At 36.3% G+C, this 15,988-nt stretch overlaps 1 protein-coding gene across 1 annotated transcript in view; it reads left to right on the forward strand.

Annotated features, from left to right (window-relative positions):
- The window catches only part of HNRNPU (heterogeneous nuclear ribonucleoprotein U), a 10,976-nt gene extending 1,779 nt beyond the window's left edge, over positions 1 to 9,197 (forward strand). Inside the window, exons 4-16 of the mRNA XM_008065724.2 lie at positions 631 to 742; positions 832 to 905; positions 2,870 to 3,009; positions 3,539 to 3,638; positions 4,108 to 4,220; positions 4,495 to 4,758; positions 4,936 to 5,055; positions 5,801 to 5,929; positions 6,034 to 6,202; positions 6,452 to 6,706; positions 7,010 to 7,194; positions 7,518 to 7,589; positions 8,080 to 9,197. Of these exons, the coding sequence (XP_008063915.2) occupies positions 631 to 742; positions 832 to 905; positions 2,870 to 3,009; positions 3,539 to 3,638; positions 4,108 to 4,220; positions 4,495 to 4,758; positions 4,936 to 5,055; positions 5,801 to 5,929; positions 6,034 to 6,202; positions 6,452 to 6,706; positions 7,010 to 7,194; positions 7,518 to 7,589; positions 8,080 to 8,133 (1,787 nt within the window). The 3' untranslated portion in view covers positions 8,134 to 9,197. The remainder of the gene's footprint in view (positions 1 to 630; positions 743 to 831; positions 906 to 2,869; positions 3,010 to 3,538; positions 3,639 to 4,107; positions 4,221 to 4,494; positions 4,759 to 4,935; positions 5,056 to 5,800; positions 5,930 to 6,033; positions 6,203 to 6,451; positions 6,707 to 7,009; positions 7,195 to 7,517; positions 7,590 to 8,079) is intronic.
- The last annotated feature ends 6,791 nt before the right edge of the window (positions 9,198 to 15,988 follow it).

Here is a 15,988-nt window from a genome sequence, read left to right on the forward strand (position 1 = left end):
AGGGCCGCGCCAGCCGGGCTCGGCCCCTCCCCCCTTCCTGAACTCTCGTCGGGCTACACGCGGGCCTGGGACGGGCCGGGCTTGTTTTTCTGTAGCTTTCTCGAATCCTCTCGTACAACGGCAAAATCTGAAACGTCTTTAGACTGCGTCACTAACTCCCGTCCAATTCCAAGCTGTTGTTCTTTGAGTTCGCACTCGATTTCGTGGGTTAATCTTGATTTTTAAAAAGGGTAGAGCGGGCGCGGTGGCCCACGCCTATAATCCCAGCACTTAGGGAGGCAGAGGCAAGAGGATTGCTTGAGCCCAGGAGTTTGAGACCAGCCTAGGCAATATAGTGAGACCTGTTCTTTACAAAATAATTGCAAAAAGTCCCTACAGGGCGTGGTGGCGCGCGCCTATGGTCCCAGCTCCTCGGGAGACTGAGGTGGAAGGGTATCCTGAGCCCAGGAGGACGCGGCTGCGGTGAGACGTGATCGTGCCACTGCACTCCAGCCTGGGCGACAGTGAGACTCCAACTAAGACAAAGAATAACAGAAAAAAACAGGGTAAAGTCGAGCTGCCTTGCACCTCAAAATGGAAACACTTTTTGCTTTACGGCTTGGCTTCTTATAGGAGTGTTGTGTGTTGTAGGGGACGGCAAAACAGAACAGAAAGGCGGAGATAAAAAGAGAGGTGTTAAAAGACCTCGAGAAGATCATGGCCGTGGATATTTTGAGTACATTGAAGAGAACAAGTATAGCAGGTAGAGGATGCTAAGTAGTTTTTACGTCACGCATTATTCGTTCGTTCGTTGATCAGAAAGCTGTATCAGGAGACGATTCTGTCTTTCAGAGCCAAATCTCCTCAGCCACCTGTTGAAGAAGAAGATGAACACTTCGATGATACAGTGGTTTGTCTTGATACTTGTAAGTGAAGCTGTTTCTGCCTCCTCCCCCACATATCAAATGCGGTGGTTTTTTTGCTTCCAAAATGTTAGAAAATGCAGTTGAACTTAACTGCAGAAAACTTAGGCTAGTTTTTTAAAAGCAGGAAGATAATGACTTAATATTCAGATTCCAATAGTTTAATATTTAGCATGGTGTATTAAATTGACTATTTTACAGGCTCTAGTATGATATTATGACTTGAAAGTTCGCATTCTAAGAACGTAAGGTTATGCCGATTTTTGACTAATTAGCTAACGAAAAGTTGTAAAACTACCTATAGCTTGTCCTTATGGGCTTCAACAATAAAGTAATTTCATTTTTCTAGTGGAATTATATTAAGTGAGCTATTTGGGCTAGTTATGTATTTACTGATGACTTTTCCCATTAGCACACAAGTATATTCCCTATTCTAAAAGACTGTAATATTATTTTTTTCAATAACTGCTCTTTTGTTCTCAATTCCAGTTCAGTAGCTGCTGCTTTAACATAAGTTGATTTCTTCCAAAGACCTGGGGCAGCAGCAGTGGGCTATCACTGGGCCACTAGCTTTCTTCAGCAGCGAATGGTATCAATGGCAGCACTGTAAATACTGCTACTTTACCCAGTTGGGTTGCAATTGAGTATGAGGAAGTATTGCAAACCTCTAAATGGGATTTGGCTGTCAGACTTGGATATTTTTTTGTTAAACGGAAGTTAATGTTGGTTTAGTGATCTTTCAATGGCATAAATAGAACAAAGGGGAGAAAAAAGTTTGCCAAGTATGAGATAAAGTGTCAATCTGCTTTGGTAGATGGAAGGAGTTAAGTTTTAATTACCATGTTTTGTTGTACATACTGGATTCAGATTTGTAAGAGTGTAAATGAAAAACTTTTTGATTTCTTACTGAATATCCTTTACAGGGAGTTGAAATAGTCTGTTGAGCCTTCCAAAAGAAGAAAAACTTGTAGGCAGAAAGGAAGTTAGTTGATTTGAAAGTTTTCTGTGAAATTCAGTTGCTTAGATAAAAAGCTGCTAGGAATTGGCAAGGCGCTGAATGATTTTGATGCAATGATGTGAGAAGGTAATGCCACTGTTGTAGACAGATTTTTAGCGGATTTGCTGGGAATACCATTTAAGTGCGATTAAGTTCAAACACAATTTGTTGAATTCTACTGGTGATTAGGAATTTTAGGAGCAAAGTTAACTAAAGGTCAATTCCAAGCTGTAGGTTTAATTTTCTTTCATCAATAAAAACTCCTGAAGAAAATAGCTTTCTAACTTTAATTTAGTGAGACCTGAAAAGGTGCATGCTAATAAGCCAGTGACCCATGGGTAGCTAGGTTAAAGACACATTGGATTTGGCTAATCCGGGAAGTGATTAATCCCTCATTGTTACTAACAGGCAATCCTGGGGGAAGAGAACCTGAAGTGCTGTGATAACAGCTTAGATGACCAGGTTTGTGCTTGTAGGTTGAGGCTGTCTTCACAAGTTTTAGAAAAGATTTTAGGTCTTAGAGCCCTGGTGTTAAGTTACAAAGTGCAGGATCAGCAGCTCATACTCTTATTTTAAAATACTTGGTTGCGGCCTCCCTTCAGTTTTAATGTGGCACTGGTAAATTCTACCTGGTTCTGGCATACTTCACTTTGATTTCCTGCTATCCTCTCTACTGCTTGCCTCTAAATCAAGGTAAAGAGCAGAGCAGGTATGTATTAATGTCACATTGTCTTGATTATCTTATATACTTAAAGTAAACCTTGGTATTAGTTTCATAGGCAGTTTACTTTTTATTATGTAATTTGACAAGACTGACTTGGTGGGAGTGGGGCTTAAACTGAAAATGGGAATAACAGCATGATGTGTAAAAACAGTTTTAGCAGCATTAAGAGACACATGCAAAAATTTCATGGTGCAAGCGTTTACATTGGATGTCAAATAAGTAATACGGTATTTGGTATAATTACAGATAATTGTGATCTGCATTTTAAAATATCAAGAGATCGCCTCAGTGCTTCTTCCCTTACAATGGAGAGTTTTGCATTTCTGTGGGCTGGAGGAAGGGCATCTTATGGTGTGTCAAAAGGCAAAGTCTGTTTTGAGATGAAGGTAATATAACTATGATTTTTTTTTTTTAGGAGAACCTTATGGGATTTTTTTATGAATTAGAAGAGGGGCTTGGAACCTACATTTTGTGAAAATTAAACTGTTTGTCATGTCTGAACTTGCCATATAGAGCCAGTCAGTTCATTTAGGATTCACTTTTTTTATCAGGCACTAGAGAGAGTCTCCGGGAGTTGAAAATAAAATTTGGTTAGATTCTTGATTTTATTGGAGAGAAAAACATGTTTACTTGTGGCTGGATTCAAAGTTGAAAATTAAGAACATTTACTTTAAAATTAATTACTCTTTTAAAGGTGGATCAACCAATTATTTAACTCACACCTTTATAATTTCAAGTAACAAGCACTTAGGTCCATTTAAAAGTACTTGTAAATGGTGGTGGATTAGAGTTAGGGGATCTTCCTTTGTATTTATAACTAAACAAGAGTTAGCCCATAGCCCAGATGAATTAAGCAGAGTTGAGGGGTTACCTTCCTTGGTTTATAGTTTAAACATTTAATGATTTGACTTTCAGGTTACAGAGAAGATACCAGTAAGGCATTTATATACAAAAGATATTGACATACATGAAGTTCGGATTGGCTGGTCACTAACCACAAGTGGAATGTTGCTTGGTAAAGTTTCCTTTTGATTAATGTGGGCTCATGAATGTTTAGGGTCTGATCTTAATATTTTAACTAGACTAAAAGATTCTGAGCCTTTTGTCTGTTTAGTCTTTTAATATTTTAGAGATGAGTAATAGTTCATAGAAGGCACAGGGTAAATTTCAGTGTTTGTTTCTTTATTAAGTTTTAGTGAACAATGGTGGTTATATCAGAATTTGCCGTATGAGGCCAGCCCTTTTTTAATATATTTTCTGAAAATAGAATCTTATCCATGGCATGCAGTTTGTCAACTGTTTTGATTTCTGTTTATATATATATCTCACGTCAATCCTGTATCTCGTACAGAGGTAAATATAAGGTATCATGTCAGTGATAGTTGTTAGGTTATGTGTTCATCATTTCTCTTGTAGTCTAAATAAAAATAGGCGAGTCTCAGGACTGTAAAAATTGACTTCATGAAAGTTAATTATTTTCTTAGGTGAAGAAGAGTTCTCTTATGGATATTCTCTAAAAGGAATAAAAACCTGCAACTGTGAGACTGAAGATTATGGAGAGAAGTTTGATGAAAATGACGTGATTACATGTTTTGCTGTAAGTTATACCTAAATTTTCATGTATAGATGACAAGTTAGTAGCTACAGCTAGGAATTTGTGAAAAACTTTATCAATGGCAGCCTTCGATATGATCAATATAAATACATGATCCCTGGGTTAAAGATTTCATTTAGCAGTTGAATTTTGGAGAATATAGGGCAGTTTTGGGGAACAAGTCACTCATTTTGTCTGAAAACTATTAAACATAAGGTTTTTTTAAGGAAGTTTATAGGAAGTGAATTTAAGCCATTATTTTTCTTCTATATAATAGAACTTTGAAAGTGATGAAGTAGAACTTTCCTATGCTAAGAATGGGCAAGATCTTGGCGTTGCCTTCAAAATCAGTAAGGAAGTTCTTGCTGGACGTCCACTCTTCCCGCATGTTCTCTGCCACAACTGTGCAGTTGAGTTTAATTTTGGTCAGAAGGAAAAGCCGTATTTTCCAATACCTGAAGACTATACTTTTATCCAGAATGTCCCCTTAGAGGATCGAGTTAGAGGACCAAAGGGGCCTGAAGAGAAGAAAGATTGTGAAGTAAGTGGGGTTTTTTTTTTAAGTTGAGTACTAATTCTATATAAGCATAAATTAACTAGGGGCTATGAAAGCGTAGATACTTAAATTGGTTTCTTATTAAATAGCTATAAATAATTAGAGAAATAATTAGGTAGCCTCTGATGATTAGACAGTGAAATGACATTCTTTCCACTGTAGGTTGTGATGATGATTGGCTTGCCAGGAGCTGGAAAAACTACCTGGGTTACTAAACATGCAGCAGAAAATCCAGGGAAATACAACATTCTTGGAACAAATACCATTATGGATAAAATGATGGTAAGTAAAAGGTTTAGGTCCTGATGTCATCATTTAGAATAGATGAGTTATTCTGGGCAACCCTCTTGCCTGTTGTCTTTATTCATTTTGTTAGTATCTTGGAGATGAGGAGTTTAGACAAAACTAAGTTGTTTAATTCAGTAAGCTCTTTATCTGTAGGTAAACTTCCTTCCAGTGGCTAGGCTTCATTGAGTTTTTTAAAATTTATTTTGAACTCTTAACAACCAACAGCTAAAAAAGAACTGAATAGCATAGAGTTTTCTTACATAATAAGTGACCATGTTTTTGTAGCAGTAGTGGGCAAAGGTAACATAATACTTGAATTATAAAATATTGCCTGCTTAAGTATTAAAAACTTAAGTATTAAAAACTTAACTTGAGCCGGGCTCAGTGGCTCAACCTGTAATCCCGCGCCTTGGGAGGCTGAGGTGAGTGAATTGCCTGAGCCTGTGGATTTGAGACCCGTCTGGGCAACTTGGCGAGACCTCATCTCTACAATAAATAAAAAAAAAAAATTAGCTGGGTGTGGTAGCGTGCGCCTGTAGTTCCAGCTACTTGGAAGGCTGAGGCAGAAGGATCGCTGGAGCCCAGCAGGTCAAGGCTGTGGTGACCGGGAGTGGCCAATGCATTCCAGTCTGGGTGACAGAGTGAGACTCCAACTCAAAAACAAAACAAAAAACAAAAAAAAACTTAGCTTGAAATTCACAAGTTGAAAGGAAAAATTTAACTTTAATTTTGAAAATAGGTGGCAGGTTTTAAAAAGCAAATGGCAGATACTGGAAAACTGAACACACTGTTGCAGAGAGCCCCACAGTGTCTTGGGAAATTTATTGAGATTGCTGCCCGAAAGAAGCGAAATTTCATTCTGGATCAGGTAAGCTGTAGATTTGAAGTTGAAAAATGTTAACTGGCAGTTGGGCTTGGTGTGGGTGGATGTTTTGGGTTATTAACTTTTACTTTTTTTTGTCATTGTTAAAGACAAATGTGTCTGCAGCTGCCCAGAGGAGAAAAATGTGCCTGTTTGCAGGCTTCCAGCGAAAAGCTGTTGTAGTTTGCCCGAAAGATGAAGACTATAAGCAAAGAACACAGAAGAAAGCAGAAGTAGAGGGGAAAGACTTACCAGAGCATGCAGTCCTCAAAATGAAAGGCATGGAATTTAATTTTGCTATTACTGTGTTAAATTTCTTTGTGACGTCTGTCTGAAAAATTAATATGTTTTGTCATAGTACTGGTTCAGGAATTACAATAACAAAATGGTAACTTTGAATGTGTGTTTGATTTAGTTGTTTATTCTTAGGAAGATAGGTTGATACTAAGCCTCAAGAACTGTAGATTTTAGGATTGTAGATATTTGTGGTGGGTTTTTAAGTTAATAATTTCACTTTGTTCCCTGCAGGAAACTTTACCCTCCCAGAGGTAGCTGAGTGCTTTGATGAAATAACATACGTTGAACTTCAGAAGGAGGAAGCCCAAAAGCTTTTGGAGCAATATAAGGAAGAAAGCAAAAAGGCTCTTCCACCAGAAAAGAAACAGAACACTGGCTCAAAGAAGAGCAATAAAAATAAGAGTGGCAAGAACCAATTTAACAGAGGTGGTGGCCATAGAGGACGTGGAGGATTCAATATGCGTGGTGGAAATTTCAGAGGGGGAGGCAAGTTAATTTTCAGTGTTCTGTGGATATGTATGTTTCCAAATGGGAACAGCCGATAATCTCAAGTTTGGGCTTAGCTGAATTTTAACTTGGGAAGATAGTTTCTCTTTAATGCTGTGCTGTCATAGAGACTCATTTAGAGTATTCATGTATATGATTTGATATTAAGTATACCTCAGTTATGTGAAGGGTTAAAATTAAACAGTAATTGTCTTTAAACACTTTTTCTCTGAAAGTAAAGAACCCTAAATCTTTTGTATAAGTAGGAAGGTACAACACAACTAAACAAAAATGTTTTTATAGCTCCTGGGAATCGTGGTGGATATAACAGGAGGGGCAACATGCCACAGAGAGGTGGTGGTGGTGGCGGAAGTGGTGGAATTGGCTATCCATACCCTCGTGGCCCTGTTTTTCCCAGCCGAGGTGGTTATTCAAACAGAGGGAACTACAACAGAGGTGGAATGCCCAACAGAGGGAACTACAACCAGGTAATGACTTAATATCGCTGAAGGCACAGATACCTGTATAATTTAGTGTGGAAAGTTACAAGCTTATGTGGCGGAGGCTCAGTAATTGTATGGAATATGTGTATGCATTAACAAGAGGAAAATTAAACTAGTAATGATGAAATGAGTCCCCTTGATTCACTGACAAGTTAAGTGGAATTCTCATAACAAAAGAAACTAGTAGAAGGTGCCCAGAGTTTGTGTATTTGCCCCTAAAATTAGTGTTCATTTCTGTTCCCTCTCATATCCATAAACCTAACAAGCAGTTGGGCTCAGAATTCTTACATAATTTCTCCTTTTTGTAGAACTTCAGAGGACGAGGAAACAATCGTGGCTATAAAAATCAATCTCAGGGCTACAACCAGTGGCAGCAGGGTGTAAGTAATTTCTTATGTGTTTACGTACGTTAATTGCATTTTGAGTTCCTAAGAATCCCAGTTTTGAAAAAGATGTTGTCCAGGGATTGAAATGTTTATAAGTGTTAATATAGCAGGATGTGAATTGTGTTGGCAGTTGTAGCCATAATTTTACCTTTTGAAGGCAAAATAGGTTGGAGTTGGTGTAACTTAATTTAAAACAAAGTAAGATTACTTAATTCATATGGTTTTTTTTTGTTTTTTTTTTTTTTTTTACTGCTAGCTTTAATTGTATTAACTAACCAAGTGATGATGTGTTTCCTTTTGTAACGTGTATTGATAATAATGGAACATTAAAACTAACTACATCTGGTTTGATAGAAATCAGAGGTATGACAGGTATAAATTTGTTTCCAGCAATTACTCTGAATTAGATTCATTGTCATTTCCTAAAAACAGTTTGAGTGGCTTATTGATGTTTTTTCTTTAAAAAAAAAATTTTCTCTTACAGCAATTCTGGGGTCAGAAGCCATGGAGTCAGCATTATCACCAAGGATATTATTGAATACCCAAATAAAACGAACTGATACATATTTCTCCAAAACCTTCACAAGAAGTCGACTGTTTTCTTTAGTAGGCTAACTTTTTAAACATTCCACAAGAGGAAGTGCCTGCGGGTTCCTTTTTTAGAAGCTTTGTGGGTTGATTTTTTTTCTTTTCTTTTTTGTACATTTTTAATTGCAGTTTTAAAGTGAATCGTAAGAGAACCTCAGCATTGTGCACGATAAGAGAATGTGTCAGTATTTCAGGGTTCTACATTTTATCTGTAAAATGTGACTTTTTTTTTTATCACAACAAAAGTAAAATGTTGCTTTGTACCTGGTGTCTTTTATTAAGAATTTACTCCCCCCATTTCTCACAGAGAATAACAGTCGGGAGTCATTGTCACAATATAATAGAAATGTTAGCAACCAGATTCATGTAAGGACTAAGTGGTCCTCATGAATTGCATAAGACTCTGTACTGCTCATGTTACACTCCATCCTCTCTTTAGATTGCTGGGCAGTGGCGGGGGTAAGCTAAAGAGTAGTTTTTGACAATAACTGGGAAGGCTTTTTCTTATTAAATAACAATGGAATTGGTGTAATTGGGACTGAAGAAAAAAACTTGGTATTAAGATAGAGAAGATGGAGTGTATGTAGAAGGGCTGTTAAAAATGTTAAAACTTGGTTGCATTATTTGTGGAGGCTCAAACTTGTGAAGGTTAAATACCATAATTTTTCCATTTGTTCTGCATTTTGATTCTGAAAAGAAAGCTGGCTTTGCCCATTTCTTATTAAAAAAAAACTTGTTGTAAATCCAGTTGTCTAATGGGATCTATATGAAGTTAGCTATGTCTGTATGCCCTTCTCCCACAAAATACTGTATAACTAGTGTGCTTGTAGTAGTTAACTCCACCATCTTTGTAAGCTAATGAAATTGTGAGTCACCCATTTATATCTTAATTTTTAATCATGTCAGTTCTTGAATGGGTATCTCCTTAGCCTGCTGATTTCGTTTTCTTTCTAAAAAAAGTGGGTGGAGAAATTAATTTAGACGTTTTGTTTGCAATAAAAATAATTCATTTTACTCTTGTTTTGGGATTCTCGCCATCAAGGTTCAAAATCCCTTTATATAACTCCCAAGAGGAGAAATTATAAGTGTGTGCTTCCTGGACAGCTTATTCTTTACTCTGTACTTAGAACATTTAGGTTTTAAAAACTTAAATGTACATGATAACTGATTTATGATTATGAAGTAAAGTTGAATTCTTCCCTTCCCCTCCCCCCCGACAACTTTTAACATTTAATGAGGGGAAAAGGTACTGGCTGGGAGAAGTTAACACTCAGTTTATCATCTTTACAAAATGCTAATGGCTGTCCTCAACTGATTATTTTATATACATCTATATGATACATGAAACTCTGGGAACAGACGCTTTTAGAAGCCATCATACAAGCCAGTCATTGATTTCACTACTACACAACACTGCTAACTTGACTGTAGCTATGTGATGACTTAGATCCCCTAATTGTAATTTTATTGGGTTTGCACAGAACACTTTAATCTTCCCCTCACCAATGTGAAGGTGAGGAATTAGGAGTCAAACTGTAGAACTAAAATTTGACTTCAGTCTAGTGTTTTGTTGGTGTTTTAGTTGCTTCTGGTAAGTTTAGGTTTGCTCTATTTTTTGACTGCTCAGAATTTTGCTTTAGCCTTTTAAAGTCAGGTTTTAACTTGAATTCATACTCCCAGGAATTTGCTTGCTGCAAGCTGGAGTTAGTTTTAGGTGATGGTGTAGGACTATTGAGAAATTTTTGGAACAAAGACTAATCCTTAATTACCGTAGGATATTTAACAGTTCCAGGGTAGTGTCTCATGGGTTTCTTTTTTTTTTTTTTTTAAAGCAGTTAAGTTAATGCTAGCAACCACTGGCCTGAGCTACATTTTTCAGTATACATTGTTATTAGGATTACATAGACCCAGAGGAAAAGTTTCAAATCTTGAATGCTGATCAATGTTTAGGTATCCTGAAGTTGTCCTTTGTGCCTTTTAAAAGCCTTGGATAGACTAGTGTGAAATTGTTTCATGTCAAAATTGCAGCAGGATTGTAATGGTCAAATAACACTAGGTAGACTCAGGCATGTATAACCCAGAGAATGTTTGCAGGAGAGAGTGAATAGATAGAAATGCTGCCCAGAATGTTAATATTTTAAGAAGCAATCTCAAGATTAGAGTTAATAGAACTGTCTACACTTTTATAGAAATAATTTTATAAAATATTTAAATTCAGGAAAGGGAATGCACCAAATAGCAAGCAAAAGGGAGAGAAATAGGTATGAAATGCCAAGTTCTGGCAGAATAAGATCTGTGAATGAGAAGCTTGGTTTATTGTTCATCCTTCCCCATGCCTTCCGCCTACCCCCCAGCAAAAATTTGGAAAACAAACAAACAGACTGATCTAAACAAGCCCTGACTGTACCCAGAGGAAACTTATTGTAAAATTGCTGTTGATTTAAGGGATGCTTTCACTAGGAAGTTTTGCAGATAATATACCGAAACATGCTGATTAAAAAATGGGATTGGTTGGGTGAGCTACAGTAAGTACAAAAACAGCATAGAGGTTAATCAGGAAAGAAAACTGAAAGCTGTAAGATACAAATGGTGAAGTAGATATAGAAAGTTTTCCTTGTTATCTAGCCTTTGATGGGCTTGGCTCTAACCTCTTAAAGCAGTGACCAGCTTCTGGCTTTGATATTCAGACAGCAAGATAAAATTCATTAAATGGAGAGTCATAAGTTTGCCACTAAAATGACCAAAGAAAGCAATATTAAGCCTATTTTAAAAAATCAGTTCTCATTTGCCTAGGATAGATTCTGTCTAAAATTAATTTGTAATATGAGCCTAGTTGTCTTGGACTAGCAACAAGGTATGAAGCTTAAAAGCATTTTTCATTGAAGTACTTAAAATTATTCTAGGAAACAACTAATAGGGGTTTTCACCTGGGAATTTTATACACGGACAGCTTGTTGTATACTTATACTATATAAGCTTATACTGTATAATTGGCCTCAATCATGGGAATTGAAAGGCATGTTCTATAAACTTGTTCATGACATTAGTTGACTTTTTATCCTAGGATCATATCTACAGTGGGTTCTACAGCACAAATAAAAATGATGAAATATTTAAAGAGCTTTTTAGGCAGTGGTATATAGATAGGCATCTTGGATATAAAGACCTAATTGTAGATCTTATTTTTTTTTTTAAATCAAAACTAGAATAAACTTTAGTGAAAGACATGAACGTGTCTCTTAGAGCAAGTCTTAATGTCTGGTACTGGACACCATAAATGGATATCTTAAAAGCTTCCATAATCTTCCTACACACAAATGTTAAATGTCTTGTTTTTCGTAAAGTGGATGGAAATTTTAGCAAAAAACAATTATCTACTCAGCCCCCTCAGTATACTCGAAATGTTTCCCCTGGAAAGGTGAACATAATATTGTATCTAAAGACATTTCTTCCTAAAATTTTTTAAGTGGTTTGAGTCTATAGTACTTTGAGTAAGAATCTGTATTTGGGATCTCTTAAAACAGTAATTTGAATTTAGTAGTCTTATAAGCCACAAGCTCTTTAATTTATTGATTGCCTAAATTTACCCTAAAAGTACTTAAACTATGATACCCGTTAGAACCTTTTCCTTTAAATTTTTAGCTTTGAGTTTTTTGACCATAGCTGCTAATTCCTCAAAGCAGACCTGGCTATAGTGCTTTAGTTTTCAGTCATGTAGGTCACCTGGTATTAGTATTACAGGTATATGTTTGTAAAACAAATAAGCATTAAAAGTACTTTGTCCAGCTAACTTATGTCGTAATGACCTTTCTCTTAATAACCCATGTTACTGACCTTGATAATTAAAATAATCCCTTGGGAATGTGGTATTGAGCTACACTAGTGCTAAGATAGCATGTGTCCCTTGAGTGTGTTGAAGATTAAAGACGGGTCCTCAAGTATCTAGACATTCCACAGTTTAAGTTATGTGTATGTTTATGAAATTTGAACAACCAACCAAACCTTACTACATAGATTTCATTATGTCTAGCTTAATATGAATGCTAGTTTATTTGGTATCTGCATCAATTGGATATCATGCAGAACAGCAAGACCTCAGAAAATAAAGAGCAGGTGGGAAATAGCTAAAATACATTGCACTTACACCAAGACTACTTTCACATCTTAGCCAATTGACTAAAAATGTAAGTGAAAAGATTCATTGTCCCAGGAATTCATTTAGTCTGTAAGGGGATACTAGATTGGAAATAGATGGAAGGATTGTGTTCATAATGTTTGTGAAGAATGACTCAATATAATGCCAACGTAGCTGAATCAATTGTGGTTGTAAACCCAGTGTTGGTAGAGAAACAAGATAATTGATAGGCCAGGACATCAATAATCACTGCTTGGTTAGGTGAGTTATTTGATTGGGGAACTTAACCATGTGTTAATTTGTAGTTAACTGTTGTTTAGGAATGCTTTAATTTCTTTCTCACGCCAGGATTCAGCATATACATACTTGCATCTTAACAGGGAACAGGGTTCTGAATGTGATGAGGAAAATTACAGTCTAGGTTAGTCTCAAGAGAAGTGTCTTCTAGAAAGATTTGGTTTCTTTTTGCCTGCACCATTATGGTTATTGTGCTTTGCCAGTGTTAGTTATTCAGGGGCATGTGTCTATACTGCTGGCAGTTAATGCAGGAATTACAGGCTGGAGAGCTAATGGCATCCAACTGATAAAACACTGAACCGTTGTGACATGTGTTTTCCTGCTTTTTTAATAATCCCATTCCACGCTCTTATAGGAAGTAAAATCCATTTTGTCCAAAAAAATATTTTGTACTTTGCAGACACTTAAAGCATTACCACAAATTGGTATTGACCATTCAAGGACAGAGATGGCTAGTGGAAACATCTAATTTATAAGTGACATGAATACTGTGAAAAGTATTAGAGCAGGCATAGAAAAGGTAAAATTAATACTTCAAGATGATTGGGGCTAATTTGAATGGCAACTAACAGTTATTTTTTGAGGTAGCCTGTTGTCTCAGTTGTCTAGTTAAGGGAGAAGGGGAGTGGCATAGTCAAGTACAAGAATAAAAGATTCCAACTTAACTTTTTTTTTTTTTTAAATAAAGCAAAAAAAAAAAAAAATGCTGATTTAAATTTCATCTCCTTTTTCTTAGTCTGTCCATGTGAATGTGCTGTGTGGAAGAGTTAAAGGGCCCAACTAAATGTGTTCCAGTGATTCCAATAGGTATTCCAAATTAATTGCTGCTTGTACATTCAACAGTTATGGTAGGCTTCCAGGATCACCTTAAATAGGTCTCTCGTCTCTCCTTATTTTAAAAAGATGGGGGGAAAGTAACTCATAACTAGGTAGACAGATTGCCTATTTTATTAAATCTGAAGTGAAGTATTTGGTGATCTCTTAGCAATTGGCAGTCCTTCTTGATTAAGCTGACGGGAGTATGTGCAAATAGACCTGAGTCTTTTCAAAGTTACTTTCAAAGCCTCAAATTCCTTCTGTTTGACTTTTTGCAAGAATTTAATATTCTCCCTACTTGTAGTTATTTTCTTACAATCTTCTAATACACAATAGTAAGTCTAGGATACCTTTCTGTCCTTGGTTTCCCAAAATCTTTTCTGCATTTATACTAAATACACGAGTATTTCTTTTTGTAGCTCGTGAACATGATTGGGGTCCTTTTGGATAATGAAGTGATAGATATCCATATCTTAAAGTATACAAAAGCAACCAGGGAACTTAGGATTTAAAAGATTGAAGGAATGGGAAGGCTTGGTGTGAACTTTGTGCCACTTCTGACCATATAATTTTCCATTTCCCTAAAAAGCCTTGATAAGCTTCAAGGAAATTAATTTTTCCCACCATATACTCCAGAATGGCTTTAGGTTAAATGAGAGGACTTGGGCGCTGATTCCAAATGTAACTATCCAGGTTTGCTATGAAAATGGATCTGTTCACAAGTAAAAAGCAGTATAATGGCTTCTGAAGGGCAGGCACCTTTGAGGTTTCATAATCATCTCTGTTCAGTTGAGGGAAAGAATTCATAAAACTACAGAAAAATAATTCATTTCAAAAATGAACTTTTGAGCTTAAATAATAAGGCATATGATTTGTCTTTATGGTATAGGGGAAGAAACATTTGTCAACAGCCTTTAAGAAATTCAGAGATGACTTTATCCTCTAAGGGTGTGCTATATAATAGGTGGTTTACAACACAGAAGACTTAATGATTCCTAGAAAAAAAGAGGAATGGATAACCACCTATTACATGGGCCTAAATATTAAAGTGAACAATAGAAATGTCTTAAAACTACTATTTGCCTGCTAATCAGTGGTAACCTCCAGATAAGATATTCAAATATCACCCTTATCTAGAAAAGGGTAGGGCAAATGCAACGGTTGAAAAGCACTCAAAATATTTGCAACACATCTCTAGTGCTCACATTATAAATTTTAAAATGTAATATTGTGAAAAATACTTGCGTAATAATTTTTTTGTCCCAACAGCTTCCCTTTTAAGAAAAAATTTTAAAGCATTTAAAAATGGAACTTGAGTACAAAATAAGTTGTATAAAATACTGATATTTGGGTGGTAGATGATATCGGCATATTGACCTGACTTGATGACTACTGGACTATTTAAGATGCTTCAAAAAATTATTCTAGAGGACCATTAAAAATCAGCATTATAGCAATCGTCTTAATTTTTCTACTTTCCTTGTTACGGTCTTCTGCTTACCCAAAGAATAGTCTCTATCTTAACATGACTTTTAAAGGGGCGCCTTGATCCCCATCACAGATTTTTATCTAGGAATAGAAGGATTCAAACCCTATTTGATCCCTAGCTCTTTGCTGAAAAGTGATAAACAGGAATCCTGAATTTATTATATAGACCTCCTCGCATTATATAATCGAAGCAAAGGGAAACCAGCGATGGAGTAGAGGTACGTAGTCTATAAAGAGATGCTTGCAAATCCAATAATGGTACCAGGGATAGTCACAGTTTCTTATTGCCAAACTCAGTCAATACAAATCACAAGTCCAGAGAAAAGCTAGTTTTAATTTTAATTTCCCTGAGGTCCTTTTACTGAGATGGAAAAGCAAGTAGTCAAGGAAAACCAAAGAGGGAGGGGTGAGGGAAGGGGAAAGTGCAATAAGACACTAGAAAGATTTCATTGTAAAATAGGTATGATAGATAAGCCACAAAAGGTTTTTAAGACTACTAATGGCCACAATTCTATTTTAATCAGCTATTTAGCTGGTACCTACTGCTATGTCATCTAGTGTGAAATTTCGAAGTTTGAACAATGAAGGAAGCAGTACACTGGAGGCTCCGAGTGGGCTTGGAAAGGTAGGTTACCCTTGAAGTTTAAAACTTGTAAAGTGCAAAAGTCAGGGAGACAGGGAAGCCTATATTACTTGTTAGTTAACATTTAATAATTCAATCTAACACTTATTGACTGTTTTGTGCTAGACTGTAAAGATAAAAATGGATGAGGTTGTTGTAGCAGACACCAGTGACCTGTAAAAGCACAAGTTATTGTAACAAAACAAAGCAGTGAGAATGTTAATGAATGGGTAATAATTGCCAAAGGTAGTGAGCAAATGAACAGAAAGTTACAAAGAGAGGGTAGGAAAGACATTCTAAGTGAAATTAGAATTTGATTAGAGGCAGGGATACACGGTGTAAAGGTCATGGTAGGCCGAAAGTTTGGCAACAGTGCTGTTTAGACTGGAAGGAGACTAATTCAGGAGCCTCACTGTGTTCAATAACAATGTGCTAAGGGCCTAGACT

The sequence above is a fragment of the Carlito syrichta genome, unplaced genomic scaffold (genome assembly GCF_000164805.1).
Source record: "Carlito syrichta isolate Samal-C Ts95f unplaced genomic scaffold, Tarsius_syrichta-2.0.1 Scaffold308800, whole genome shotgun sequence".
In the NCBI taxonomy this organism is placed as follows: domain Eukaryota; kingdom Metazoa; phylum Chordata; class Mammalia; order Primates; family Tarsiidae; genus Carlito; species Carlito syrichta.